We start from the raw sequence: 27,438 nt of genomic DNA on the forward strand, positions 1-27,438 counted from the left end.
CTGGTACAGGGGAAGAGAGAGAGGTGCACAGGCTGCAGACTGCTTCACTGCTGTGAATTGATGGTTGCAGAGGCTCTTGTGTGTGTGTGTGTGTGTGTGGGGGTGTGTGTGTGCGTGTGTGTGTGTGTGTGCAGGGTTCTGCTTCACTTATAGCTACACACAGCTTTACTGTAGGGTGTATTCTTTGTGATTTAGAAACTATGTCTAGCTCTGACAGATGCGCGTTGAATTACAACAACAGCCATAAGCAAGATGTAAATGACGTTCCGTTGATTCACCGCCACGTTCCGGCACCCTCTGTGTGCTGTGTGATTTTTCTAGCTGAACTGTGTACATACACCACATTAGCACTGTTCATTTCCGAGTCAGCTGGTGGTCAAATTAATGCATATGAGCTCAAAGTATGCAGTGATTGTTGCCTCAGAGAAGCAGTGTAAGGCTGCAAGCGTGTTTAAGAAGGATTTAGTTTTATAGTAGCAAACTAGCCACAAATAGAAATAATTAAAGTCCCTGGGCTTTACAAAAAGAAAATGGAAGGGTTTTTTTTCCCCCACTTGAAGTAGGCATTGGGTAAGAGAACATATTACGCAAAAATGAAGTAATGTTGACTTCATATGTAGCAAAAAAGTAGATGGTGTAAAATGTTTATGCTCCATGAAAAACTAAAACGCCTTTATAACGGATTATAGCTAGCAATTAATACAATTTTGCATTTAAGTCACAAAAGCAAGTAAAATAATCAAAAATCAAATCAAAGTCAGATTTAGCATTTTATTCATATACTGAATGTAACCTAGTTAAGGAAAAATTGGCAGGTTTATTACACTTTGGAAATGGAAGTATATTGGGGCAAAATGGTAAAAAAAAAAAGAGGCAAAGGGGCAAATTGATTTGTTGAACGTTTTCTTCTTGCTATTCACTTCTTTTCTTTTAGATCCTTGTCTTTTTGTCATTTTGCCTTATGAATAATTTACCCTTTTTTTGTGCTACTTTTTGATTAATCAGTATGAGACATGTCACACCCAAGATATCTGCATTTTAAGAAAAAAAGTGTTTGAGACCTGGGGGTAAAAACAGCTTGATGTTAAAAAAATGGAATGTGACTCAAAAACCTAAAAGATTCTTGCACATATTGTTTTTCCACTGTCTGGTATTTCTGTTTAGTCATTTGCTTTTTTTTTTTTTTTGCCATTCCTCCATGTGTAATGTCTCTATTTCCAGCATAACGATTTAATGTAAGGACATTTATGCAATGTGGTGGTTTTGTTTGTGCTGATTGGACATCCACCTGTTTTCCATTAAAGATAATTGGTCTAGGATAATTTTTCATCAGGCCTCGTCTTTCAGCACACTTGTAATTATTTATCAGCTAATGTCTATGGACCAAGATGGAGGGGATAATCTGTTACCACGTAATGTATACAAATTTATTGTGTTTTGAAATATATACATGCTCAACCTCAACCTGTGTTTTTTTTTTTTTAATTAACTTGACCTGTGAGTGGTGATGCAGAAGATATAATCACTGGAATCATCAAGCAGTGTGAGTTGAAAACAGGATGTGCGGTGTTTGAAATATCTTAGTTACCTTTATTCGACTCGTCTTGCCTGTTGTAAACTGTAATGGTTGTGGGCTTCAGGTGGTTGCCATGCCACAGAATATGTTCTGACCAGCTAAGCTCCCTGATTGTATAGCCTGGTGGAGCAGAAATCACACGGTCTGCTGAGTACTTTTGCACTAAATCAAAATGTGCAACAATATCTGTGATTTCGACACGTGTTACAAAGTCTCTTGTGTCTGGTGCCAGAAAATGCCATGCAGAGTGCTAGAACGTTGCTTAAAGAGGGGAAAAAAAAGAATAGTTCTTCGGCCAGTGAAGGCATCCTGCCTCAACACCCTGTTAATTGGCTGAGTTTGAGGCTATTTGGCTGGAAACCACTGCACAGTCTGATTGCTGTCAACACAAATCAGCATGTAATATGCTCTGTGTTGTATCTTGAATAGAGAGGCAGACGCCCCACGAAGTCCCTTCTTCTTGTAGCTAAACACAAATAAATTACTTATGCCCAGCCTTTTTTATGGTTCAGTAATCCAGATAGAGTCGGTGGAACTCTGAGCACGGTTTGGCAAACATTCCTATGGCCTGCAATTTCATGCTTCCTTCCCTGTACATAACTTCCAGGGCTCAGGCTGCCAATGGCTGACAGACGCCGGTTTTGTATACACACTGAAAAAGCCCGAACCGCCCAAGCAGAACATTCTGCCTTGCGATCTGTCTCATAGCACTTCCATGTTATCAGTCCAGTCAGCCTGACCAGTGTATTATTTATGTGTACAATCACCTTTTTCTCGTGCGTTGGGGTGACAGGTGTCAGTGGGGTTTTTTTTGTAAAATCCCTTTGGCACCTCTGTTTTACTTATGCTTATCTGTGGGATGGCCTTCATAGCTGCATGTATGTTTGGTAGTTTGTTGTTTAGATTGACATGGGCTGCATACAGCTAATGTGCATTCCTCTTTGTAAGATTTTCACCACATTAAACTACCATGGCGGTTGTGCAGAGCAGTAAATGTGTTCCAAATGTATCAGTTTTGGTATCATGCCAAAATCAGGCACCGTACCAGAAAAACACCATTTTTGTCCAACCATGACAAATTTAAACATATGGCGTTCATTCAACTCTAGTACAACTTTAAATGATTAGTGCTGTTGTAAAACACAAGCAACATGGCTCCTTTTAGCGGTGGATCTTATGTTATAAAGCAAAATGTAGAACATCAGCTCCTGTCTACTGTTAGCTATGCTTGAGTATTTGCGATAGCGTGGGTCTGTTTCACTTCCACATGTAGGGCTGTGATGAACTCATGTGGCATGAGTCCTCACATTAATGAAATGCCACAATATTTGTGTCAACATCTGGTCAGATGTTGACAGTCGCCTCGCAAAGCTCATCGGGCCAGATAACATCACTTGACACAACGCCGTTAAAGAGACCCCACCAGTTTTAAATCATTTGTTTGGCCCCATTGGTGTGCTCACTACAAGAGATAAACAATGACAGACAAGACACAAAGCTGGCTAACCATTAGCCACTAAGAGCACTAAACATTTTATCTGCATCGGAGCTAATGCCAGCTTCTCGGAGTCTGAGGTTCTAGTTAGAAGTTGGGGGAAAAATCAGGGTTTCCTGTCTGTTTTGGTGCAATCTATTAGTGCAAAATCAAGCTGCAAGCTGATGATGCATATTTCTCTTCATTCTACATGTTCAAACACTGAAAGAACATATTCACAAATAGATATATAAGATTATGTGTGGCACAAGTTTAATATGATACAACCCTTCAGAGGTGTAAATAAACAACTAATACCAACAACTGTTACGGCATTCTGTATGCACTGGGCCATAGAGAGAGTGCCACTGGGATCAGCAATAAATAAAAGGGCTGCTAAAAATAAGAGCTTTTTAGTTGGGAGATTATTTTATCTGCTTCATTTCAACATCTAAAATATTTTGATTAATCAAACCTGAAACTGGACAAGTCGACATTATAGACTGGGAACAAGGAAAAAAAAAAAAAAAACATTTTAATAGGGATTTGTCAAATGTTGACTGTAATTATTGTGGTGCAATGATGACACATTCTTTGGAACACAGTTTGTGATCTTTGAAGCCTCTACTTTATGGTTGGGTCTCACCAGGAAACTGCTAAAATCAGATCTCACTTTATTCGTGTGAACCTAATATTTTGCATCATCTTATCTCGTGAGCAGGATGTATCATCACACCCTGAGAAGCTTGTAAGACTGCAAAAAAAAAAAAAAAAAAGTATTTTTCTGAAACATGTTTTTATTTTTGCCCATATTAATTTTTACAAACAATTTGGAGTGTTGGTTATCTATTTTTTGGGTTAGTTCTTTAGGGCACACGGCTAGTCTTCCCCTTTTCTTTAACCCTGGAGTTCGCACGCACTGATTTCCTTCTCTTGTTAAGCTTGTAAGACCGCACAACATCATGAACTCCTTGGAGTACCAGGAGATTAGACTCAGTCAGAAATCTGAAAATGGCTCACCACTTTCTGCAGAGTAATGATCTACAACGTACGGCCAAGTTAACAGGCTCTTCTTGTCATCTCAGTCGCTGCACCTTTGTGATTTCCCACTCTGTGCCCTCCAGCTGTGTAAAATTAAGACTAAGGACTATCTCCACTGCTAACACAAAAAGAGGGGTTGTGTTAGCAGCGGAGGTGGCAATAATTGTGACGCCAGTGATTATGTTAAAAACAAGTATACCTTAACATTGGATTATTTGACCACTGAAAATGTGCTGAATTCCAAGGTTTGATTTATTTTTTAAAAACACTTTCAGTGTGACATTATGCTGCTCTAATAAAACACGAATTGATTGATTTTGAGCCTTTTTACACGTCTTTATCCAGGCTACCAATAAACGCGTGGGGAGCTGTATATTATTTTACGAGATAGTGAAAAATGTTCCCTGTAGCTAATCCATGAGACTGCTGGCACAAGCGCTGTCACAGCCAGTGTGTCCATGAGCAGTTGTCTTATCAAAACATGACTCTAATCTCTTCCCTGCCCACTCAGTATCTACTATGCTTTATCTGTGTTAAATGTCAAACTGTCTCATACCAATAAATGAAACTACATCAAGAATTTGATCACTGGATAATAGGAATAAGAAATATCTAGTAATTGTTGTGTGCAGGCTTGCAGAGTTGAAATGATGGTTTGATCTGCCTCTGCACACTCTGAAGGTAGCGAGACAGTCTTTTATTTTTCCTTCGTTAGTCCTGCTATTTTTTGCCAATCATTTTTGTCTTTATTTAAAACTTTGGTATTTCTTAAACTGATGTTGGTGCTCATCCCCCTTAGATTGACAGAAGATCACACTAAATTCTTCTTTAACTGGAATAAAAACGACCAGCTGAAGTTCTCACAGGGACTCCAGACTTTGCTAAAACACCCACCTGTCTATCATGAATAAAGACATTAGACTGGTTTGGGTGCCACAGTTATATCAGTCAAAAAAGCCCTGATGCGTTTTCTTTTAAAATCAGCATTAGTTTTGTTCACTGAAGCTCTATTTTTATTTTTGTTCGAAGGTAATAACTGCATTTTTTATTATTTTTTTTTTCTGGAGGCATAAAGGAAAGATAAACCACCAGCTGTTTTAGGTTGCCATGGCATCAGCTGCTGTTGCAGGTGTTTTTCACAGTTAATTCTCCATGCCGTACTTTCCAATCATGTGATACAATATTCAGCTTACGTCAGTGTCTTCATAATGATTTACATTTGCTCTAATTCAGTGTTGAGTTTTAATTATTAGTCAGAAAGCTAAGAAAGATGAGATGAAAAAGAAAATGGCTTTGTAATTTGAGGAAATCATTCCTTGCAATGATGCAGAACTTCATCTGGTTTCCTCGTTTTAATTTAATCCCAATATTTTGATCGGATTTACTTAAGTGAAAATCTTGTCAGTTATCAGTCTTTGCTACAGCATGAACTCCACTAAATCTGACGTGGTGTTGGTAACATTAAAAATATATATATTTTTAAAGAAAATATCAGGATATTTTCTTAAAAACCTTTGGAGCTTCTTTCTTCTGTACATGGTCACAGTTTAAGGTGACAATGGCTGCTGCATTTCCCAGTGTTGATTCATTCCCGGCCACATTCCACTCGAGCTCTGTTTGTTTGCTGTTCAAAGAACTTTATCTTCAGCTTCAGCTTCCAGGGATTTCACTCGGCTTTCACCAACCTGCTCAGAATGCTGCTTCTAATGTTCCAAATTTGGCGTGGATAAATAAATGACAACATATAAATGAATAACAAATAACATCCTTGAATCATTTGTCTGCCTTTTTATTTGCTTTAGAGAATGTCTTTCTTTTTGCTTTAATTTGAGAACAAGCGTTTAGCTGTTAGAAGGTGTTTGCCTTTAGCTTTTGGAGAGTGTTGCACTGTAGGTAGAGCTCAGATTGATGTGTGGAGGACAGAGGGGTTGTTTGGGTTTGTCCTCAAATGCATGTGTACAAAAAGTCTTGATTAATATGTCTGTTAGGAAGTGGCATGCATCAGGAGTGAACCGTTTTCTAAGATCGCAATGATCCTTCATGCGCCACATTTCTGTTGACCAGGGTTAATGTTTTGAAGGCCTTTGAAGGAGGATGGAGTGAAAAAGTTTAGATAGCTTACAAGGATTTCAATAGCTCCTGGGTAGCAAGTGAATAATGTCCATAAATCCTACGTTTAATGGCTTACTTTTATTTTTAAAATCAAATGAATAAAACTCCATAAGGCTACTGATTAGCAGCAACTTGGTCATCAGTGTGGGTCTTAGGGTGCATTCAGACCAACCCGGGATTAGAGTCCTGAATCAGTCAAATTTTTTGGGGAGGTCAGAATGCAAATTTGAATTCCAAAACGGACTTAAAAACCAAACTCCGAGCCGCCTAAAAACCTCGGTCTCGGTCCGGTTGACGTGGACTGTAAAACGGTAGAAAACCTGTCTGAATGCAACCCGACTAGAGACCGTTCCAAAAGCAGGAAGTTAGAGACGCTGCAGGACATTCCGGTCAATATATTACTCTCTCCTCTGCGGGCTAACGAAGATGTTGTGTCGGTTGTCATGGCAACGGGTCTGCGCGCCGACACAGAAAGCGAGGAAAAGCAGAATATAAATGGTTTAAAGTTGTTTTACTGCTTATCAGCTTAAATCCCCATTGCTGTGGCGCTCTGCAGCTGCTATCATTTTTAAACCTCTAATAAATGACAAAAACGGGACTAAATGCCTCGGTTGTTTGAACATTTAATCATCAAATAGGATGACATATTTCATATGTCCCCTACATGCACACATACATAAATATATATGGCTGATACGTACATATATATGTATGTACATTTGAATTTTTTTGCCTCTCTCATAATCCAGGTGTGAGTATCAGGTGGTGAGGCTTTTAACAGGCTGTGATGTGGCTCGGATTAGAAGACAGACAATCTTTGACGTCTCGTGAGGCTGAACAGGACTTTGTCGATCCAGCATCGTTGGAGTTCTAGTGCATATCTCTCTTGCCAGACTGGCGTTTCAATTCAATTGGAGTTACCACACCAGGTTGGCAGCATTGTTTTTAGGTAGAACTGGTAAGTACATGTGTGCTAATTGAACTGGCAGCTTTGCCCCAAAACTCCTGGATCAAAAAACAAAAAACAAACTCACAGCTGCTTCCCTCCCACATGATACATTTACAAAATCCTTGTTCTATCAGTTTTGGGTTATTTTTGTCAATGTTCCCTGACTCTTGCCAAGCAGTGCTTATAGCAAGTTGTCTCTAGAGGGAGGCCAAGGAAGAACCTTTTCATGCTTTTGCATGCATCGCTGTGATTGAATGAGAGCTGTCTCACTGCTGTGAGTGAGCAGTCTGAGTGGCTTGTAATCCTGTTCCCACTGGTCCATGAGGAGCAGCAGGCCTTGGAGAGAATGCTTTTAATACACCTTTACCTGAATTGATTTTTGTAGGCCAACAGTGACAAATTTACAAAGACCTTGCACCCATATCTGTCTGAGGGTGGGAAAAAAGAAAATCTGAACTTAATCGGAGCTTTTGCTTCGTTTATAAAACGGAAAGAGGTATTCATCAATGGGATTAGAGCTTGTCCCCTGGTGGGTTTATAAAAGCCATTTATCATTAATGTAATCCAATTATTTTTGCTGTGCTTACAGATTTGTCTCTTAATTTATTCATCACAGGTGTTGTTAATCATTTATTGGCCTGGAGAGATTCACTTTTAACAAGTTACTTCCTGATCATGGCTTAGATCGAGGTGAGATGATTTGTCGACCATCCTTTGACTTCATGTCTGTCTGTATGTGCAGAACAATTCAATTATTGAACAGTTAATCTAATTTAGTAACTCAATTCACTAAGTGAAACACATTATACTCTATGGGTTAATTACAGACAGACTGATGTTTTCAAGCTTATATTTCAGTTTATGGGGATTTTCTGCATACAACTATTACAGATACACATTTAAGATTAGAATATTACATCAGATCTACTCAAGGTTGTTGTTTTCAAGTGGTAATTTTAATTCAACAAACAAACCTTATTGGATATTTAAATTTCTTAAATATCAGAAATTTATATTTCTGATATTTGTGTTTGTGTTTTTCATTAATTCTCATAAAATACTAATCTGTTTCTTTAAAAAAAGAGATCAGAATAAAACTGGAGTTTTTACTTCTATTCAAATAAAAATATATTGAGTAAAACCTTTGGCTGCTCTACCATCAGTGCCTTTTGCATAAATATGTAAGTGTGTGCTATTAAATGTATATTTGATATATTCTTCCGTTCTGCTCTTGTTCACTGCATTGAAACATTCAGTTGATGTACGTTTCTTGAGTCATATGGTGCATCAGTTAAAGTGTCTGTGGGGGAATGGGCGGAATTGGTAGCAAGTATTGCGAGTGTGACTGAGACAGACGGTAGCAGACGATTAAGGTCAAAAGTTCAGCAGGAGCGGGATTAAAATGGCAGTCCCTTAATAATAATCACAGTAATGCAGGGCTCTACTTGGATGCGATATTTGGTTCGATATCAGATTTCTAGAGCAATACATTTATTTTCTAAAGAAACATAGTTGACGGCTTTGAAGGTCTCCAACTGTGTTTTCTTTCCACACCAGATGTAATCGTTTCTCGAGTTTCACTGAAAACTGTTGGATTATTTCACTAATGAAAAAGAAACAAAAGCAACAAAAGAATATGTGGGTCGATTATAATCGATTTCATCCTTACAATATTCAGCAATAATTGCATGTTTCTCAGATATTGCACAGACGTCCACCCAAAACATTGTGAGTGTAGCATAAGCCCGTAAGAGAAACATAATGTTATTTTAAATCTATATTTCTTTTTCAAGATATTGCGGCACAATTGGCTTCTATTTATAGCAAGAGAGGAAACAAGCAGGGAGAAAAGGAGACACAGTAAAGGTTAAGAGTCAGACCTTGGACTACTTCTTTAAAGATTAACAGCATGGGGCTGCTTCTAAGCCATGTGTCAACCTGATGAACACAAGTTATAATCAAGACCAGCGTTGCCTTCCGTTTATCCTCTCACCACATTCTTGTCAGTCTGCATTGCGCTTTAAAGTCATGTGTAGATATTTGGCTTTCCATAAGCAACATTCCATCTATGCCTTTCTTAGAATCCCATACTTAATCATTTTGAAGAAACAGTTTGTAGCTCCGCTAACACTTTCTGATCTGGACCAATTAGTATTGAGCGGCGACGGATAGGTGGAAAATACAGGTTGTGAAAACTTTCAATGGCTGTTACTATTTTCCTTTGTGCAAAAATACAAGTGATTTTCAAACAGCAATTTTTACTTCAAACTGTCAACCCTCAAAGCAATACAATGTTTCTGTTAAACCCCCCCTCCCCCAATAATAGTGTTCTGTTTTGTGAGTTTAGACTAAAATTATTAGAGAAATGTGTGAACTTGTAGTGTTTGAGATGTCTATTGACATTTCAAAATGAGCCCAATTATCAGAGTGGATACAAATACACATATATTTATTTGACTGTGTTGCTGCCTTACATTGTGCAGTAACCACTGTGAATCATGTCAAGCTTTGACAATACATATCACTCAAATAGGGTGTAGATAAAGTTCGTGAGAGTTTTCCAGCACTGAGAGAAGACATTCCTGCAGTTTGATGGCTGAGCTGTGCAACAATATTCATAAACTCTGGATTATCACCGTAAAATATACCAGTTTTTTACCTCGTTTTTTTTTTTTTTACATGCAACGTGATATTGGAATCGCACCTGACAATTTATAAGGTGCATTTTGCTAATCCCAGAATATCCCAAATATTCTGATTTTTTTTTTTTTTAATTAAATTTGAACAAAAACAAATTATAGTGTGTGAATGTTAGCCCCAGTTTCTTGTTGTTAGGTGACAGGAGTGACACAGTGTGGCTGTTTGCTGCTTTCTGCTTCAGGGTTCAGTTTTATGCTCTGCATTTAGAGACAGTATTCCACATACATTGACTGTAACAAGTGGTTATTTGAGCTACTGTTGCCTTTCTATTGACTTGAACCAGACTTCCCATTTTCTTTTGACGTTTCACATCAACAAGACATTTATGCTCACACAATTGTCGCTCACTGGATATTTCTTATTTTTTTGACCAATCTGTCAAACCGGGAGATGGTTCTGTGTGAAAATCCCAGCAAATCATCAGTTTCTGAAAAACTAACACCAGCCTGTCTGGCAGCAACAATCATGATACGTTGAAAGTCACTCAGATTGCCTTGTTTCACCTTTCCGTTGCTCAGTTTGAACGTCGGCAAGCTTTCATACAACTCAATGCCTAAAAGCATTGAGTTGTATGACAGTATTTTTTTTATTTCTATATCAGTTTTCACAGATAAAACTGCAATGTTTCTCAGATACCATGAACATTAAAAAACAATTACATTAAAATATTTAAAAAATATACAAAAACTAAATGATGAATAATAAGAAAATAAAAACACTGCAAATTTGCTGTTTGTTCAAAAGGAATGAGATGGGTATACCTATTAAAGTGGCCTGAGAGCGTAAGTCTCTTCTGGTACAACGAAAAGCAATCAAATATGAGGAGATGGGGTTGTCTGATGTCGATTTCTCTCACACTGTCTACAAAAGTACTCCATTGGCTATTGATGTATTGAAAATAGATTAAAGAACAGATGCGGATTGTCGAGTGCTCTGTTGGCCTGCAAGCGGGTGTCAGAAGACAGTGAGGCGGAAAACTAATTACCAAAAACAGTAAACCTTTCATGGCTAAGACCAGATATTCTCTCAGAGCAGCAGGAATTTGTCACATTGTAGAGATGGCACAAAACTATATATCTAGCTTGCACTATCAATGTTTCTGAATTTATCTTCTTAATGAGGGCATTGTTATGTTTCCATTAGAGCTGCATAATATATTGAATTACAGTTGTCACTTCAATATCAATGTGGTAAATTGCATTTGCAAAGGTCGACTTGGATGCAATGTGTGATGAGCTGATGTTTTTAAAGTACTGTGCGTTCGTGCTGTACACAGCAATAATTCATTTGTGCAGTTGGATGGAGTTTCCCAGCCCATGATGCTTATACCTGATAAAGCTTTTAGTGACTGAGGTGGTAAAACTCTCAGAAAGTGGTTGGAACATTGTGAAAACATTAATTGAGGTTAATTGCAAGCAGTTTCAAAACTGGAAATCCCCCCCGTTAAGTTGAAATGGCATATTTACCAAGTATCATTTAGCGCTAGATGTAACACTTTAAAACTTGAGATCAAACTGTGTTTAGCTGAAGCATCACATAAAGAGGGTAAAGACAAATCACTTCTTTCCTTCAAGTAACCCTAAATCCCCAATCACATCTCACTCAAGTTTTGCTCTCTCTTCTAATCCTTGATCTTTTGATGTTTCCTGCAACTTATAAAAAGAAAAAATCAATAAAATATATGGGGGGAAATGCCCTCCTCTTCCTTCATCTCGGCTACTTTGAACAAACCAAAGCCCACAAAAGGTACCAGTAGTCATTCCACTGATCTCAGAAGTCAAGAAAAAGAAAACTTCAGTCACCAGGTGCAAAGACCATCCCCTCTACTGTGCTCATGTATGCCCTCAGTAGTTCCATATGCCCGGTGAGCTGCCAGGAGAGTGGACAGGCAAGCACAGTGACTGCCAATCTGCAGATGCAGTAGCTGTCTGCTCATGCATATTAAACCCACGCCACCTGCTCGTCGTACATCACGCCCTGCATTCGCAGCCCAGGAATTTTAATCAGCTACACTGACAGGAAGCCACTCTCCGGTCCACGTAGGTGAATCTTTCCAACTCCTCCCCCGTCCCCTCTGACTCTATTTTTCCTGCAGAGACGGCAAGGCATCCTGCACTTCGGATTTCCTGTTGGGTGGTTGAGTGGCAGGGAGAACTGGGGGAAAATAAATGACTGCTGTGGTTTTAAAAAATATGATTATTTTCAGTTCAGTTTGGGTAGCTTTATCAGATTTTTTTCGCCAGCTGCTCTTCTGCAGTCAACCTCATGGGGAGATAAATTGCTTGCATCTTTTTAAATTATTCTAGAAGAGAAAGTATGCTTAAAACTTATTTTCTTATTTTTTTCTAATGCCAGTGCTATTAGATACTTTTACATCCAACTGAGTTTTATTAAATATTTTAGAAATCAAAGGGAATTATCATCAATAGTTTTTTTGTTTTCATCTTTGAAAAATATCTCAACACCAACATGACTTTGCAACTCACTCACAAAAACTCCCCAGCTTCAGTCATCATGTCAGGAAAGATGTTACAGTAAGCAAATGAAGACACAATTAGGTTCCCTTTCTGACTGCAGCTCTCCGTCATTCTGCCAGTTTATGCTGGCGCAGCACATTCCTCAGGAACCCTCAGGATGAATTTTTTATGCCATCTTTTTAAATATAGCCTTTTTATAAAAAGGCAGATGCAGTCAGGCACCGCCAAGACGGGACAGAGTGTGCTATCAGTGGTCTGGTAACAGTTAGCTGCACATTAATAGCCAAGCCAAACGTGCCATGTTTGATTCATTATATGTTGGCACTGTTGATAAGTTGCGCTGCAAATTGTGTGGCGTATTAAAAATGTGATTCTCATGAAAATAAATATTTTGATGAGCACCTAAAACATTCCAGAAATTTGAAAGCGTACTACCAAATGCACTTAATGTATGCAGATTGTCAATACATAATTTCTTCAACTTATCCTGGCATGCTGGATATCAGACTCTCAGCCAAACAGCAGCAGATGGTGACCCATTCTTGTCTTATTAGTGCTTGGAGTTAAACTTAAGTTTTTTGGTTTGTGCTCATCCATTGGTTCTGTTGATCTATTTATTTGGGGGGATTTACCACAGACTCTGACTTTAATCAGTTTGGATCTCCAAATGGAAACTGGATTGTTGGAAAAAGATGTTGGGTAATGTTTTGGTATCGCTCCGTTTTTCACGACGGTGTCTTCGAACAGAAGGCGGGTTAACAAATTTCTAGGAGATGGTCTCGGCCCATGTGGGAGTATCTTCAGTACCATGCAGCCTTCTTTTCTGCATGTGCACCTCTTCACTTCAGTGCTTGCATGTCGGCACAGACTTTACTACAAGACTACGTCCCAACTTATGGCGCCGCCTTCATCACAGTTTGAAAAAAATAAAAATATAAAAAAAACCACACAAATATCCTTTAGATGTCCAGATGCATTAAGCTGTTGTTATTTATTTGGTTAAGTTGCTATTTGTGTTAAAAAGCAAGTGTTTACTTGGAGCAAAGTTAAAGTCTTACTATACCTGCAAAAACTGTTGCCATGTGGAAATGTTAGTTAAATGACAAGACGTGCATTTGCTCATATAAGCCTTCATCCTTTTAACTCCCTAACGCTACACAGCTCTTCTACGTTTATGTCCTCCTCTATGTAAGTTCTGCAGCTGACATGGATGCAGAATTTCTTTGAAAAATAATGTTAAAGTTTGTGTTTATCAAAATAGCTCTAACATCAACATTTGAGTACATTTCCTTCTGAAGTCATACCATTCTGGGATTTCTGTCCAGAGGTTTTTGGGGTATCTAGTCACTGCTAAAACAGGTGGGGGCATATTTCTGTATAAACACCATGTCTTCGCTTTACTGTATAATTCATAAGATAAGTCATACCCCCTATCCACAATGCTTTTATGTGTTCTAGCATGTTTCTGAGAGCATTATGCTTTTCATTTGTTTCACACCCCAAACTCATGATGACTCTCTTGCAAATACTGATAAATAATTCACAACATCCTCAAGCAGCACCACAGGTATGTATATTTCAACAAAACCCAAGATTGTTTTAATTCCGCTGTCATCTCCTTCTTGTCATGTCTCTGAATCAAAATTTAAATTTAATATATTTGCTTTTGCAAAAGTCCTAAAGCGCCCATCTTGATTAAATATACATTTGTTTTATCCGGATTTATCTTTCTGCAGCTTATTCTCTTATTTGCTCTGTAAGAAGAGATAAAGAGAATAAAGTGCATCACTTTACAGTTGGATTTAGGGAGACACTCATCCCCTTCTTGATAGCTTTTATGTGTTTCCCCCAGAGAGAACGACTGTATGTTCATAGCTGTTCTGACAGCTACACTATACCTTAGCAGCTTAACTAATGTGACGCATGGCAGTAGCTCTCGCTTTCCTGAAATAAACCCACTAAATAAACATGCAAATCCACTTTGAAACATAGAAACATGTAATACAGTGTACAACAGGAACGCTGCAGTTTGGGCACTAGAAACAAGAAACTAAATGACATGTTTGTTTCATTTCATGAGACTATAGGTAGTAACATCATTCCCTCCCTCCTGGTGGTACATTATGTTAATTACACCACAAATTACAATCAATGAATCAGGATAAATGATCTGTCTAGTTCCATATTACAGTGTGTGGGCTGCGAAGACAAATTAGCACAGGAGAAATTGTGTCTAATAATATTGGTCTGTCTTTGAACATTCTTCTGAACATCATTACTAATCCTGGCCTTACAAGGGAAGTCAATAACATTTGGCAGATTACATTCATAAACTGCTACAGGAGACTCTGCAGACTAAAAACAGAGTCTGAGTCACTATGATTCACATTTCTATAGTTGACTACAGTGTGAGGGAAGAGTAATCCTCAAAAATGTTTAAAAGCGCTAAATATAACCAGGAATTCACCCAGTCTGACCATCTGTTTATCGGATTTATGTAAAGTATTTATTAAATAATGTTTGAAGGCCTTTTAATGGGGTGCCAGCAAACGTACTGGAGTAAACCTAAAATAGTAAGACACCCCCGATTGTAGGACGTATCGGGGGTTTCAGGGGGGTCGGCTAATATAAGCCGTACCCCGAAAAGTAAGACATATGTCTTACTTTTCGGGGAAACACCTCTCATCTAGCTGCGCACCATCCCCCTCTCCATACGTCACCGCACCGTCCCCTGCACTTGTCACTGCCGTTAATTTTATGGTAAAAACAAAAAATTCGACAATTTTTTTTCCAATATAAGACATACCCCGAAAGTAAGACATAGTGGGGCTTTTGGGGATAAAAAGAAAGTAAGACACTGTCTTACTTTCAGGGAAACACGGTAGTTTTCTCCGACCGTATGGCAGACATACAGTCTTCCATGCAGAAGACGCAAAGATGTTCCTTTTTGACATCTTTTTGAGTCTATTTCAAATAACTATTGAAATTCCATCAGTCATTCATATTAAGGTCACTATACTAGACTACAACAACAGTAAGCAAGCTATGAGTGGGATGTCTGTGAAACAACCACCTGCTGGTTTTACCAGAACTGTCAGCCCAAATTATTAATTGCCTAATCATTTTTTTGGAGTCTCCCAGTGCAGAAGAGCAGAACACCAAAACTGTATGAAAGATGAAAGATAACAAAACAATGTAAATATATCAGTTTTTACAAACAGTGTCTTATTCTTTTATGTTTATATTTTTTACATTCATAAACAACATCTTACCCTTCTAAATAGTGAATATTCAGGTGGACATCACCCTAATTTTTAACTCTCAGATGATTGGATTCAGTCAAGTGAGGAAGTAAATCTAGCTGTAAGTTAGAAAGTAATGTGGTGAAATTAAAGGATTATATTGAACCTAAAAATGTTAAAAGTCATTCTCTTTTTGGCTGTGTGAAGAAATCTGAGAACTTGCTCAGTTATTCTGTTTAATAATGCACATAGTTCGGCTCAAACCCAAATTGCCACAAGACATTTTTGGGGATAAACAATCCGTCTTCTAGTATGTGACTTGCTCAAAAACACTCTCCCATACATCCTTAGCTCCCCTGATGTTTACACACCCTATGCTATTGTACATTCAGGCCGTACCTGACAGTGGAGACGCTGCTCCAACAGAGCTGTCGTGCACATCTTACAACAAACAGGCTGAGCCTTCTGGTCCAGCTCAGAACAGGGAATTTGGACTCTCGGTGCAGTCTCTCCGCTGTGCTGTTTCACGGATTGTGGAGTGAAATTTCACAATCTGCTTGCACTGTTTGCTTTGTGGCAGTAGGGAGGGGCTTAGGACTGCAGGGGCTGACTTGTTATATGTACAGTCATCATTCATACTTTAATCAAGAGTCACCTGAACCGGGGTCAGGAGATAATGTAGATAATTAACACTGTTCATTAGGGAGTTGGCTGGCTCCCTTCAGGTTCATTGTATGTGTGATGTCTACAGGGGTCTACCTTATTAACCTCTCTGCTTTGGGTGTAATAATGTGAAAACTATGAAATACTGTTCAAGTTATCTAAAAGTGACGCCGTTAAATAATTACTTCACTGAAGTAGTTTAATGGCCGAGAATTAAAAGAAAAAACTCGGCTTTTGAATACAATCTGTTGACGAAGAAAAGATGTGAATTTTCTTCATTAACAATGATTCCTTCAATTTTTAATGATGAACATAGGGGGAATAAATGCAGACTTTTCGAACAAGGCCCAGATTGGAGACCCCAGGGCCGCCACAAGTTGGCCAACGGTGAAGGACAACCTGTGACGAATGTCCCTCTAAATGCCTGTCATCAAGCTGTCATGGCGGCCAAGGCCATGTGTTCCTCAACCCTGCTTACCAGCAGCGTCTGCCACCTTTAACCTGGTCAGACACTATTTGTTTGTGTCATGTCAGGGACAGAGGGTCTCCCGGGACTGTCTGTCTCGGCGATAATGCGAGACACATAAGATGGGACTTGTGATGCACAACAGTGTTCACAACCTAAGGTAACAGATATTGAACTGCATGATTTTGAATATCAATATAATTCATTCACTGTCGCTGACTTTTCATTTTAGTTTTCATAATCAGCTATGCTGTCAATAAAACCATAAAGTTATATATGTTTTCCTTACACAAACACAAATATTGAGTTTTACCTTGGAAGTTTGAATTGAACACATTGAAGCATTTTGTTTATGACTGGAACTAAACAGAATACACTGATGCTGTACGTAATACCAAAAGCAAAGTGAAATTTGAGATGTCTCTCCAGAATAACTTGTGGTTCATGAGTTGAAGGATTTTCAGTCACCTCAGTGGTTAGTTTTCTGCTCTGGTTTATTTTGGTTATTTTTAAAATTTTGCATAGTGTGTCAAGGTAGTGTTAAGTGCAATCTGTTATGAACATTTTTTTTATTTGTTCAATAAAAAAGGAGTTAAATGTAAGAATTTTGGCTTAACTCTTGCTCTTTTGTTAGATTTACCTATTTTACATCCAGTACTCAATCTTGCCAGTATTTACCCCAACTGTCCTCTTCCACATTTCTTTTTGTCTGATCCTTTCCTTGAAGCCCCTAAAAGTTTATTCTTTATTTTCATTTATTGAGCAAGCTTAAGCAAAAACTGAACAGTGATCTGTAAAACTAAAATTAGCAAGGAAATAATGTAAACAAACACAAATGAAAACCAAAACTCAAGCACTTGACTGTAACACTTTTCCTTGAGTGGACATTCTTCGTCTGCTCCATCAGCTGTAAGCAATCCATCCTGGTATCCAAGAGGCTGGGCAGTTACAGGAAGAAGCAGCGGTGTGGTTGCTTCATAGGGCATATCTCTAAGCTATGCTCAGCTAATGGCTCTTGTGTTCAGCCTCCATCTCCAAGCGCAGTGCCCACTCAGTCATGCAGGTTTTCCTTTTATGATCTTCCATACATCATCAGAGGTTATCCTCATTTTCATTGAAAACAAAAACAGAAGCGCCTTCAAACTGAGAAAGTAATGAATGCGTTTCTTTTATGAAGCCAACAACAAAAACACGTACAAGAGAAGCCTTTGGGATTGTATTAACATTTTCAGAGTTAATGTCAGGAAACGGTGCGTTTAATTAAAATCATGACCTTTTTTTCCTCATGTGATGCCAGAACCTGATAAATGGAAAGTATTACGCTGAGCTGAAACCCTTTAACTGTGTAAACGATTCTCTGAGAACTGTGTCTCATATTAGGAGTTAAAAATCTGATTTATTTTTAAGACTTTAAGTGCAGTTAGTGGCAGCTGTCTTTATACCATAGAGTTACCATTTATTATAGAAGATGAAATGACAAAAAAAAGAGACAGAAACAACAAATACCAGTCATTTTCAAATCCTTGTGAAAGACAGTATCGCCAGAGCCTGTTTATTCTCCATACTCACTGCATTTTGTATTTCTCAGAAAATGGTTCTGTCCAAAAAGCAGCAGTGCATGATGGGTAACCAATCAGCAGGCTCTCTCAGGATTTTCCCTGTACGTATTGAGGCGCTCTTTGATGTGAGCTGCAGTAAACACAGCCGGTTCTCTCCCAACCAGCGTCTCTGGAGGGATGAGGCTCAGCACAAGAACACTAATGAGCACATTAGAAGGAAGCCATAGAAGGAAAACTGCTACAGTTGTAAATGGGATTGTCTCCTATGTTGTCTATGGCAAGAATACTCTGGCTACAATGTGCAGTTGTGCTGACACGTTTTCATTTTCACTTAATTGTATGTAAATGAGCATTTGTGTATAGATTCTGCTGAATGTGGGAACCCAGGAGGTTGGATTACATAAACTCTGTCATGAAACGGATCTTACAAATTCATATTACTGTAAATTAAGAGAGTTCATTTGAATGTAGATGGTATAAGTATGATTATGTGTTCCACTGCAGGAGAAAATAATTACAACAGGAGCACTCACCCCTTATTGTATCTAAAACCATTACAGCCCATAAATGTCAAGTTAAAATGTATTAATACGGAAGACAAAAAGCTGGCTCGGGTGCTTTATGAAATTTACTGATAAAGCACATTAAAGCTGCAGCATGGAGTTTTGAGAAACCGTAGACTTGGCCTGAAAGTTTGAACGATCACATCGAACAAGTCCCTCCTCCTTTCTCTGTGCTGCACTACAGCCCCTTCCTTCTAGAGCAGAAATGTGGCTAACTCTAGATTGGTTTTGAATCCTTTCAGGACACCCAGCTCCCTCCACCTCCGAAAAAAAAACCACGCCGATGTTTGCTGCTTTTATTTTGGGCTCGGTCTACGTCTTTCTTTTCAGCTTGCCTGTCATTACGGGTCTTCTTTTGTTCACCTGTCTTGGTTTTCTGAGCAGGTGCCACTTGAGAAATTAGTAGCTTAAAGGAAGCAAACAAATTTTCAAAAGTCAGTCAAGAAATTGGCAGTCTCTCATCAAGGATTTTGTGTTTATGCTTTTCCAAGGTAGTTAATAAAAAAAAAGAAGTTGTTATTCATTAGCATTTCATATATGGTGCTTCTCTTTTCTAAACAATATTGATACTCTTTATTCAGATGTTGAAGAATAAATGCCTTGCATAGCAGCATTTGTGACTTTTCTCAGAACCCAGTCAGTAGAGGAAATTACCTTGAAAAATACCTTGGTCTATTTGGTGAAGAAAATTGCTGCACCAGCCTGTGCTTTGTCTCCTTGATAACCAACCATTGTACTGGTAAATGGCTGGTATCAGACATTTCAAACTATTAGAATATCTTGTTGCAGACTCATCACTACAATGTCCAGCTGTGTGATTGTACATACTGTGTGCACACTTTAAGCTATAGATAGTCTATCCCAATGGTTCTTCGTTGACACTTTCAAACATTAGTACAGCAGGGCTGGATATTTGTAATTTGATTTTCTTCCTTCATAAAAACAAACTCCCTTCAGTCCCACCTAACAACAACACCAACAACAAAAAAACAGCAACAATATTGGGCCTATTTGATTTAAGTCAATTGTGACTTCCAGTTATTAATGTCAGAAGTGTTACATAAACGTTACTTAGCTTTTTATTTAGGTTGTAAATCTCTGATACAGACATTTAACTAGATCACCTTTAAAGGTTGTCAATTTATCACCAGTGGTACTTTAACTGCGGTATGAAAAGATATATTCTGTTATCTGTTGGATGATCAAGAACACATCAATAGGAGAAAGCGGTTATGTAATTTGTAATTGACTCCTAAAATCTTCTTTCCACTCTCCCTGTTTGCGTGTTGTGAAGCTAAAAATAATTAACACATTGGGACCCCCACATGCTAACAAGGTCATCCTAAATATCAGGGTGATTGGATGGAGGCGATCCAACCAAAGACTTGGAGCTCATTACGAAAGATACATTCTCAAAATATGAGTGGAAACTTGGAAAAAAAAAAAAAAAAGTAGGGTATATTATGGGATGGGATGTCCCATTAGACGGTCAGTTCTCGAAACTACACACATCTCCAAAGATTTGTAAAATCACACACAGCCAGTTTGATCCCACTGGGGCCACGCACAGGACAAAAAGCTTTAGCAAACCCACTGTTTCCTTTAACAGTTTGTAAATGATGCAATCCAAGGTTCTCTGACATAGAGAGCAGTTCGGTTTTCTAATAGAGAGGTGATAAAAGTGAATGGCTTCTTCCAGATCTTTGAGGTGTGAGGCTTCACCTTGGAAATGATTCTGCGCTTGCAAAAGCTTTTCTTGACACCTGCTTATCTGACATAAAAGAGCTGCCAAAAATCAAACCCAAGGTTTTTTTTTTTTTTTTTTTTTTATAGCAGAGCAGCTAAAAAGGGCTGAAGGGCCAAAAAGAAGTGATGCTTAACAATCCAAACCTTCCAACTTGAATTTTTCATGAGAAAATATATGGGCATACTTTTGACACATGCTGCAAAGTGCAGCGCTGCATGTGACTGCAGAAACAGAAAAAATAAAGAAATAGAGCAGTTTGATTGGCTGTACAGGTGCACCTCAAAGGAATGAAGGACTCTTACTCTGTTGCTTGATGAATTAACGTATAATTAAGAGATTTGGTATAAAAGAAAATCTAGCAACATTGTAAACGATACTGTAAGTAGTAATTCAAAGCAAATAATGCCCTGATAAGAAACCTACAAGTATCCTTTGAATCTGCGATCCCCTGCTCGTAGATTTCTCCAAAAGTACAGAGGGAATCGGCAATCTGGATTGCCTTTGTGCTTCGGGGAAAGTGAAAGACGTGAAAATGATTTCAAAGAGTTGGGGATGAATCACTTTCCCACTGCAGCTGCCATTTATTTGCACATTTTCACCACCTTTTCCACACATTCTGGCTCATACAGTTTGCTTGAGGCTGGTATTGTGAGGGCTTTATTGTGGAAATAATGGCTAGTAAAAGTGAGGTATAAATAATTTAAAAGCAAGGTGCAAGTTTGTTGTAATAAGTCAGCTTGAAGACCCATCCTAACGGTACCAAAGACGAAAAGCCTGCTTTCAAGAGCTTGGTGTCAGTGCTGGTTTTCCATAGGAAACCATGGAGAAGGTTTTCTTTCTGGAATCATCAGGAAATTACAGCTCCAAACATGTAAAATGAAAAACGTATTATTATCTTTAATTATGTAATTGCTGCACAATATGTACAGTAATTGCCCTTTTTCTAATGGTGGAAGTTTAAAGAATCATTCTGACATGGCTCCTGTTTGACAGGTGCTCATTCAAATGTGCCGGAGCAGCACTTGTTATACAGCAGATTTTTTTTTTTTTTTTGCATCATTTCTTTGCTGTCCCGGTGATGAAATGGAAACCCATAATACATTGACAGCTGGTATTGCTCAAGGACAAACGTATCTAAAGATGACTGGAGTGGACGCAGCCAACAGTGCTAAAAGAGGGGAGGTAATCCTTGAAGGTGTTGGCAGGTTTTTTGCAGATTTTTTAAAAGTTATTCAGTCCCCGCTGTCTGTTTGCAGACCTTGACAAGCAACAGCAGACTGTTTTTATTGGAGGATTTCAGCTGGAAGAGTTTTCTTCTGTTTTGCAGGAATTAGCAGGGTGCATGTTCGGTGTTGATTCACTTCTACTGGATGTTGGAAGTGAATAAAAATTTTGCAGCGGTTTTGTAAACTACATCAAAAAGAAAAGATGAAGTTTTGTAAGGTGTTACAGGAAGACGGCTGAAGATAGATTTTTTTTTTCTTCCAAGGTGGTTGAATCATTAACAGCATATATGGGGGTCCCAATGTGCAAATTATTTTTAGTTTCACAGCACACTGCAGGAAAAACAAGGGAAGTAGAAAGTACTTTGCAAAGTTGGAATTGTAATAATCCGGTAGAAATGCCACATAAAAGCTTATTGTCTGAAAGAACAGTATCTTGCAACTAACTAAATTGTAAAATCATATTTTCCATTCCTACAAGGTTTTATATCCAAAATATTTTATTCATATTTGCAAGATTTGGGGCGGTGGCAGCTGTCTCCGGCAGCCTACAGGCAGGCTACACCCTAGAGAGGTCAACAATCCATCACGAGGCCGACATTCAGACACACGAGATGCACATCCATTCACACACGCGCGTACACACTCACAATTTAGAGGCTTCAATTAACCTAACATAGATGTTTTTTGGGACTGTGGGAGGAAACCGGAGTAACCACGGTATCCTGGGAAAACCCACACACAAATGGGGAGAGCAAGCTAGCTTCACACACACAAAAAAAAAAACCTAGCTGAAATTTGAAAGCATGAAGCTCTTAGTTGGGAAGAAATAGTGCTAACCATTTACATTTAAATCATACACAGTAAAAATGCCAGTGTTAAAATCTCAGGTGTAGTGTTAAATAAAGAGTGTGAGTGTTGTTTTAACATCACACAGCTTTAAAATAACACTGCCGGTGTAACTTCCGTCATATTTGCGTTGTTAAATTGCAGTGTTAATTGGTTAGTGTTGCTTAAGCCCCGCCTCCGCGTAACGGCTGCAGAGTACGTTCTACTTTCTGTCGTCTCGCCACCAGTCACTCGATCTGTACGGCTTCTTTTCGCACATTAAAGGTAAGCTAAATATCCATACATGACTATTGTTTCGTTGGAAATGTGCTTTTTAGTTTGTGACTTAAACAAATGCACTATATTTAACCCATTTTGCATGGAAAATTAATCAAATTCAAGGTCCCGCCGTTTTGCCAAATCTAGGCGAACGGTAAATTTGAATTCTCTTATATTTGGTAAGTTATAGTTGTCATTGTAAACCATGAATAAGCGGTATTATTTGAAATATTGGCGATGTGTGCATAAAAAAAGTTAACATTGCAAACTGCTTGCCTCCGAGAGGATGTGGGGATTTTTTTTTATTCCCTCGCGAAGTTGTTCGTTACAACTTCGACGTAACGAAGTTGTTCGTTACGTCGAGCAATAAAGTGTTGCTAGGTAAGGGTAAAGCTAAACTTTTGAGAGCGGAAAAGAGATCCCCGTGTCTCCTTGAGGGCTCCTTAGACTATAGCAGTAGCAAAGCAAGAGTGTAAAAAGCCACGTTACGGCTAGCCGCTAGGGAAGCGGACTCTGGCTAGCTAACTAGCTCAAACACTCTAGCTAATTCTATATAGCGGACAGAGCTAACGTGTTCAAAGTGATAGTAGAAGTGATAAAGGGTTGGATTAAAATATCTGTAAGGTGTCAAAACTTCGACCGTGTCCTTTTTTTGTTATGCAGAAATGCTGGTTCAAGTGGAGTATCAGACAGTCCAAAAATGGGTTCGGGTTCCAGTGACAGATGACTGCTATGATTACTTGAAATTCATACAAGAGGGTAAGTTGAGTACTAATTATGTTGTTGTGGCAGCTGGCATTAAATGAAGTAAGCTTAAGGTAGTTTCTTTATCTGAAATCATGTCCAGAATGCTTATTATTTTCATAAAAATGGTCATGTCAAATTTTGGTAAACTGTCTGCCAACAATATGGGCAACATTAAAGATGTACAATTTCAACCACCAGTTCATTGTCTGAAAATATTATTTGAAATATTTTCTATTTATGAATTGGCCCTTACCAGTTCTAACCATATGCTATAAATTAGCATGTTAAAATGAGTATTTTTGTTTCCTTCCAGTTCATGCTAAATTCAATTTGGCAAGTGAAATCTGTGTAGACCTAAAGGACTCTTCTGGAGTTGATGTGGATGCTGATATTTTTGATGAACTCCTGAGGTCTGCTACAGTATCTTTCAAAGTAGTCACTAAGCACTTTGGTAAGATTTAAAAGCATTAAAACAAGTGTTCCTTCTAATGCATTTTAAAAACATATAAATCAAAAGTTCATTTTAAGTTGTTTTCTAATGAGTCTTCTAAACTTTATACAGTGGGCGTCGTTGACGAAAGTGAGGTAACAGATGCTTCCTTCAGTTCTGAAGATGGGTCAGCCTCGTCAGTTGAATCTCCAAGCTCAAGCTCATCTTCTACAGTGATCACAGAGAACACCAGAGCACAGAGAAGACGACTGGCTGAAGGACCACCTGACAGTAAGATGGCAAAAGATGTAAGTTGTGTCAAGGTGGGAAATGGAATGATGATCCATTTTAAAATTCATAGCAGGATGACATGTGAAATCTGTTGCAGATTGTCTATGTAGCTCTGCACCAAAAACCAGGGGGAGAACATGTATTAAAAGAATACAACAAGACCAAAAGTCTCTCTGATCCAACAAGAAGGAAACTTGTCAATATTGTAGTGGCTGATATGATCGAAAGTCATGGGTATGTACCAATAAACCTCAGCCTGCTGATTGGGGGCCAGAATTTAACCTTGATATTTTTGACTGATGGTACTTTTAAAAGTTAAACACATACATGTATGAAATCCATAGAAATTTTAGAATAATTTGAAAACACATAATGATTATTCAAATAATTTGTAATTACTGAGAATGAGTTTTCTATTCATAACCTTTGCTTAATTGGTGTGAGTTTGTTTAACCCCTATGTGAAACATGAATATTCTTATTGAATTGTTTTTTTAGGAGAGACCCTCCTGTCAATGTCCGCATTACCTATGCCCTGGGAATTGTCACTCTCTTTCCCAATTTGAAAGATAATTGCTCACCAACTGGCTACGTGAGTACCTGAAGATTCTCTTCTTGGGTCATAATCTATTTGGATTTCTATCTTTTTTTTCCTTTTTTTTCTACAATGTCAGTTACCTGTGTAATTGTCCTTTTGAACGCAATATAATCAACATTTTGTGTTTTCTGTTCTGTGATAGGAGCATTTCTACGATCCTCAAAGTGGACAGGGCTACCTGGCCTATCGATTGAAAACAGTTCAGCGAAGCACTGCAAGTGACTTCAAGAGGAGCTCCAGGTCTGCTCATGAAGGTGGCCCGAAAACTCAGAGGGAGACCTCAACATCTGAACAGCTGTTTGATGATGGATGTAAAGAAGCAATGTCCATAATGAAGCATGCATCAGACCAGGACGTTGTTAAGGAGAAAATGAAGGCAACATTTAAGCATAGACAGAACATGCTACATTATCTGGACCAGTCATCACTCATCTTGGATCACTTCCCAAGATTCTTGGATACACCAGGCTTGGTGAGAAAGTCTCAGATTTAATTAACTGAACTTTTGAATTGGGTTTTGATGGTATTTTTTCTTCTGCTAGATTGAGCAGGACTTCATCATGCTCTTTGGAGAAGACATCTCAGGGAAGTTCATTACAAGATGGCCAACGTTCTACAAACCGAAGGTCATCACTGTCAGCAAAAGCCTTCGACAGAGTGTTCACCTGGATGACCTTCTGTCTGCTCAGGAGGAATCAAGTGATTATGGTATGTATTAATAGATAAATATTTTCAACAGTGTGCATTTTCATACGGTAATTCTAAACATGGCTTGTGTTATGATTTTATCAGAATGGGATAGAGACGTGGCAGCCATTCTGCTGGTTCATCTCTTGCCTCCAACCGCCAAAGGGAAGAAACATGTAAAAATTGGTGCAACTGAGGCAGCTGATCGTGTTGTGAAGTTTATGAAGGTATGTTTTTGACATGAATTGTGCTTCACTTAAAGTAAATGTAATGTAAATAATGTAAAGTCATTATTTTTTATTTGTATTATGAATTTATAGCTATTTTTGGAGTGGGAGGGAGGGATCAGGGTTAATTTTATGACAAAATTGGTTGTGGGAACATAATGGCACAAAGAATTGTATGAGCCCATTAGAAGCAATCTTTTCACTTAAGCTCACAACAGTTTTCTTGCAAGTCACATCCCCTTTTGTGGCATGTTCACAGCTAAAGGAAGGTGGAAAGTGTTCTTAATTTGTTGCTTGTGAAGGGACTAAAACCATTTTTTCTAATGTGTCTCTCAATCTTAGGTGGGGACAAGCATGGCGACATTCCTTGGCAAAGTTGGATCTGCACAGCCGTTCCTCCTCTGTGTTGGAGAAAAGAAGAGCAGTATTCAGAAGTTCTACATCATCCTGGATCAGAAGCCCATTCCTTGTGTGGCACAGACTGCAGTGGCTGCCTTCGATGAACTGTTTAAGGCGCACTTTGTGTTTGCTATGTCCTACGATGCAGCCCTCCTCAACTTCTACACATTCATCCAAACAACAGTTTATGGGATTGATGTGACAACAAAGGAGAGCCCCAGAGTCAAGGAAATCAGAGTGAGAATTAACAACACTTAAGTATACCAATATGTTACATTTGTAAGGTTCAGCACAGAAATTCTTCTAATCTTTTTCAGCATTTGAAATTTAGTCATTCTTTGTATCCACGGCACAAATTGCATTTGAAATGTGGGGAACATAGTTGTTCATCTGTTTTTTACACATATTCTGGGTTCAAGTAGCACTTGATGAAAGCACATGGAGAAACTATTGCCATAGATTCTGTTTATGTGGACAATGTTGGTACAGAGAGTGTTGAGACCGATGATCATCTGAATGCTTTCAGAATAGAGATGATGTGTTTGCTGTTATTTGTGTCTTTGATCTGATAGATTATCAGACTTATGACAGGCAGTTTTCAGCTGATGAAAGAACATATATTGTGCCCCACTGCTGTTTTGTATAAGCTCTGCATTGAAGGTCTGTAATATTGAAATGGGTTTAATAAAAGGTAAACTTTCCATTTCTGTGTATTGTTTTGAATATTTTTCTACTGGATTTGGTTGATATTGACACCTTGTGGGGTCAATTATTTACCTTTTTAACACCACATTATGTTTTGCGATCAACACTACACTGGTGTTACTTTTAACATTATATTTTAACACTAACACCGTTGTAATGTTAATGTGACACTCGCTATTGTTGAATATTAACAATGTCTGGTGTTAATTTAACAAAAAAATGGGTGTCAATCTTTTAACACTTTCAAAAGTGTTACTTTAACACCAGCTGACTTGGACACATATACACACTTTGTTGGTGTTAAAATTAACACTGTGGGTGTTAATTCAACACCGGCATTTTTACTGTGTATTGATCATATTCACATTGAATTATTTTGGCAGTATACAGGTAAAATCCACCTGTATACAATCATATGGAAGCACGCAGCTGTTTACCTTGAAGGCTTCATTTATG

The 27,438-nt window shown here is 38.4% G+C and overlaps 1 protein-coding gene and 1 long non-coding RNA gene across 2 annotated transcripts in view; both read left to right on the plus strand.

Annotated features, from left to right (window-relative positions):
• Window positions 1-27,438, plus strand: part of LOC148153727 (uncharacterized) — a 239,395-nt gene that overhangs the window by 22,503 nt on the left and 189,454 nt on the right. The gene's annotated exons all lie outside the window — the stretch shown is intronic.
• LOC148153728 (uncharacterized) lies at window positions 22,655-26,978 on the plus strand. The gene is made up of 9 exons (XM_088016627.1): window positions 22,655-23,658; window positions 23,960-24,097; window positions 24,209-24,384; window positions 24,465-24,601; window positions 24,865-24,958; window positions 25,107-25,436; window positions 25,507-25,672; window positions 25,757-25,878; window positions 26,221-26,978. Exons 1-9 carry the CDS (start codon window positions 23,565-23,567, stop codon window positions 26,533-26,535), a joined length of 1,572 nt encoding a protein of 523 aa, XP_087872753.1. The 5' UTR covers window positions 22,655-23,564; the 3' UTR covers window positions 26,536-26,978.

Source organism: Poecilia mexicana, unplaced genomic scaffold, assembly GCF_051168715.1.
Source record: "Poecilia mexicana isolate PSO_F unplaced genomic scaffold, ASM5116871v1 scaffold_19, whole genome shotgun sequence".
NCBI classification, from domain to species: Eukaryota; Metazoa; Chordata; class Actinopteri; order Cyprinodontiformes; family Poeciliidae; genus Poecilia; species Poecilia mexicana.

What these genes read in the sequence shown, in the direction of transcription:
- LOC148153728 (XM_088016627.1), top strand. Translation starts at nt 23,565, where the DNA reads ATGCTGGTTCAAGTGGAGTATCAGACAGTCCAAAAATGGGTTCGGGTT. An exon ending in GATATGATCGAAAGTCATGG is followed by an intron (nt 24,602 to 24,864) that starts GTATGTACCAAT and finishes TTGTTTTTTTAG; the next exon opens with GAGAGACCCTCCTGTCAATG. An exon ending in ATTGCTCACCAACTGGCTAC is followed by an intron (nt 24,959 to 25,106) that starts GTGAGTACCTGA and finishes GTTCTGTGATAG; the next exon opens with GAGCATTTCTACGATCCTCA.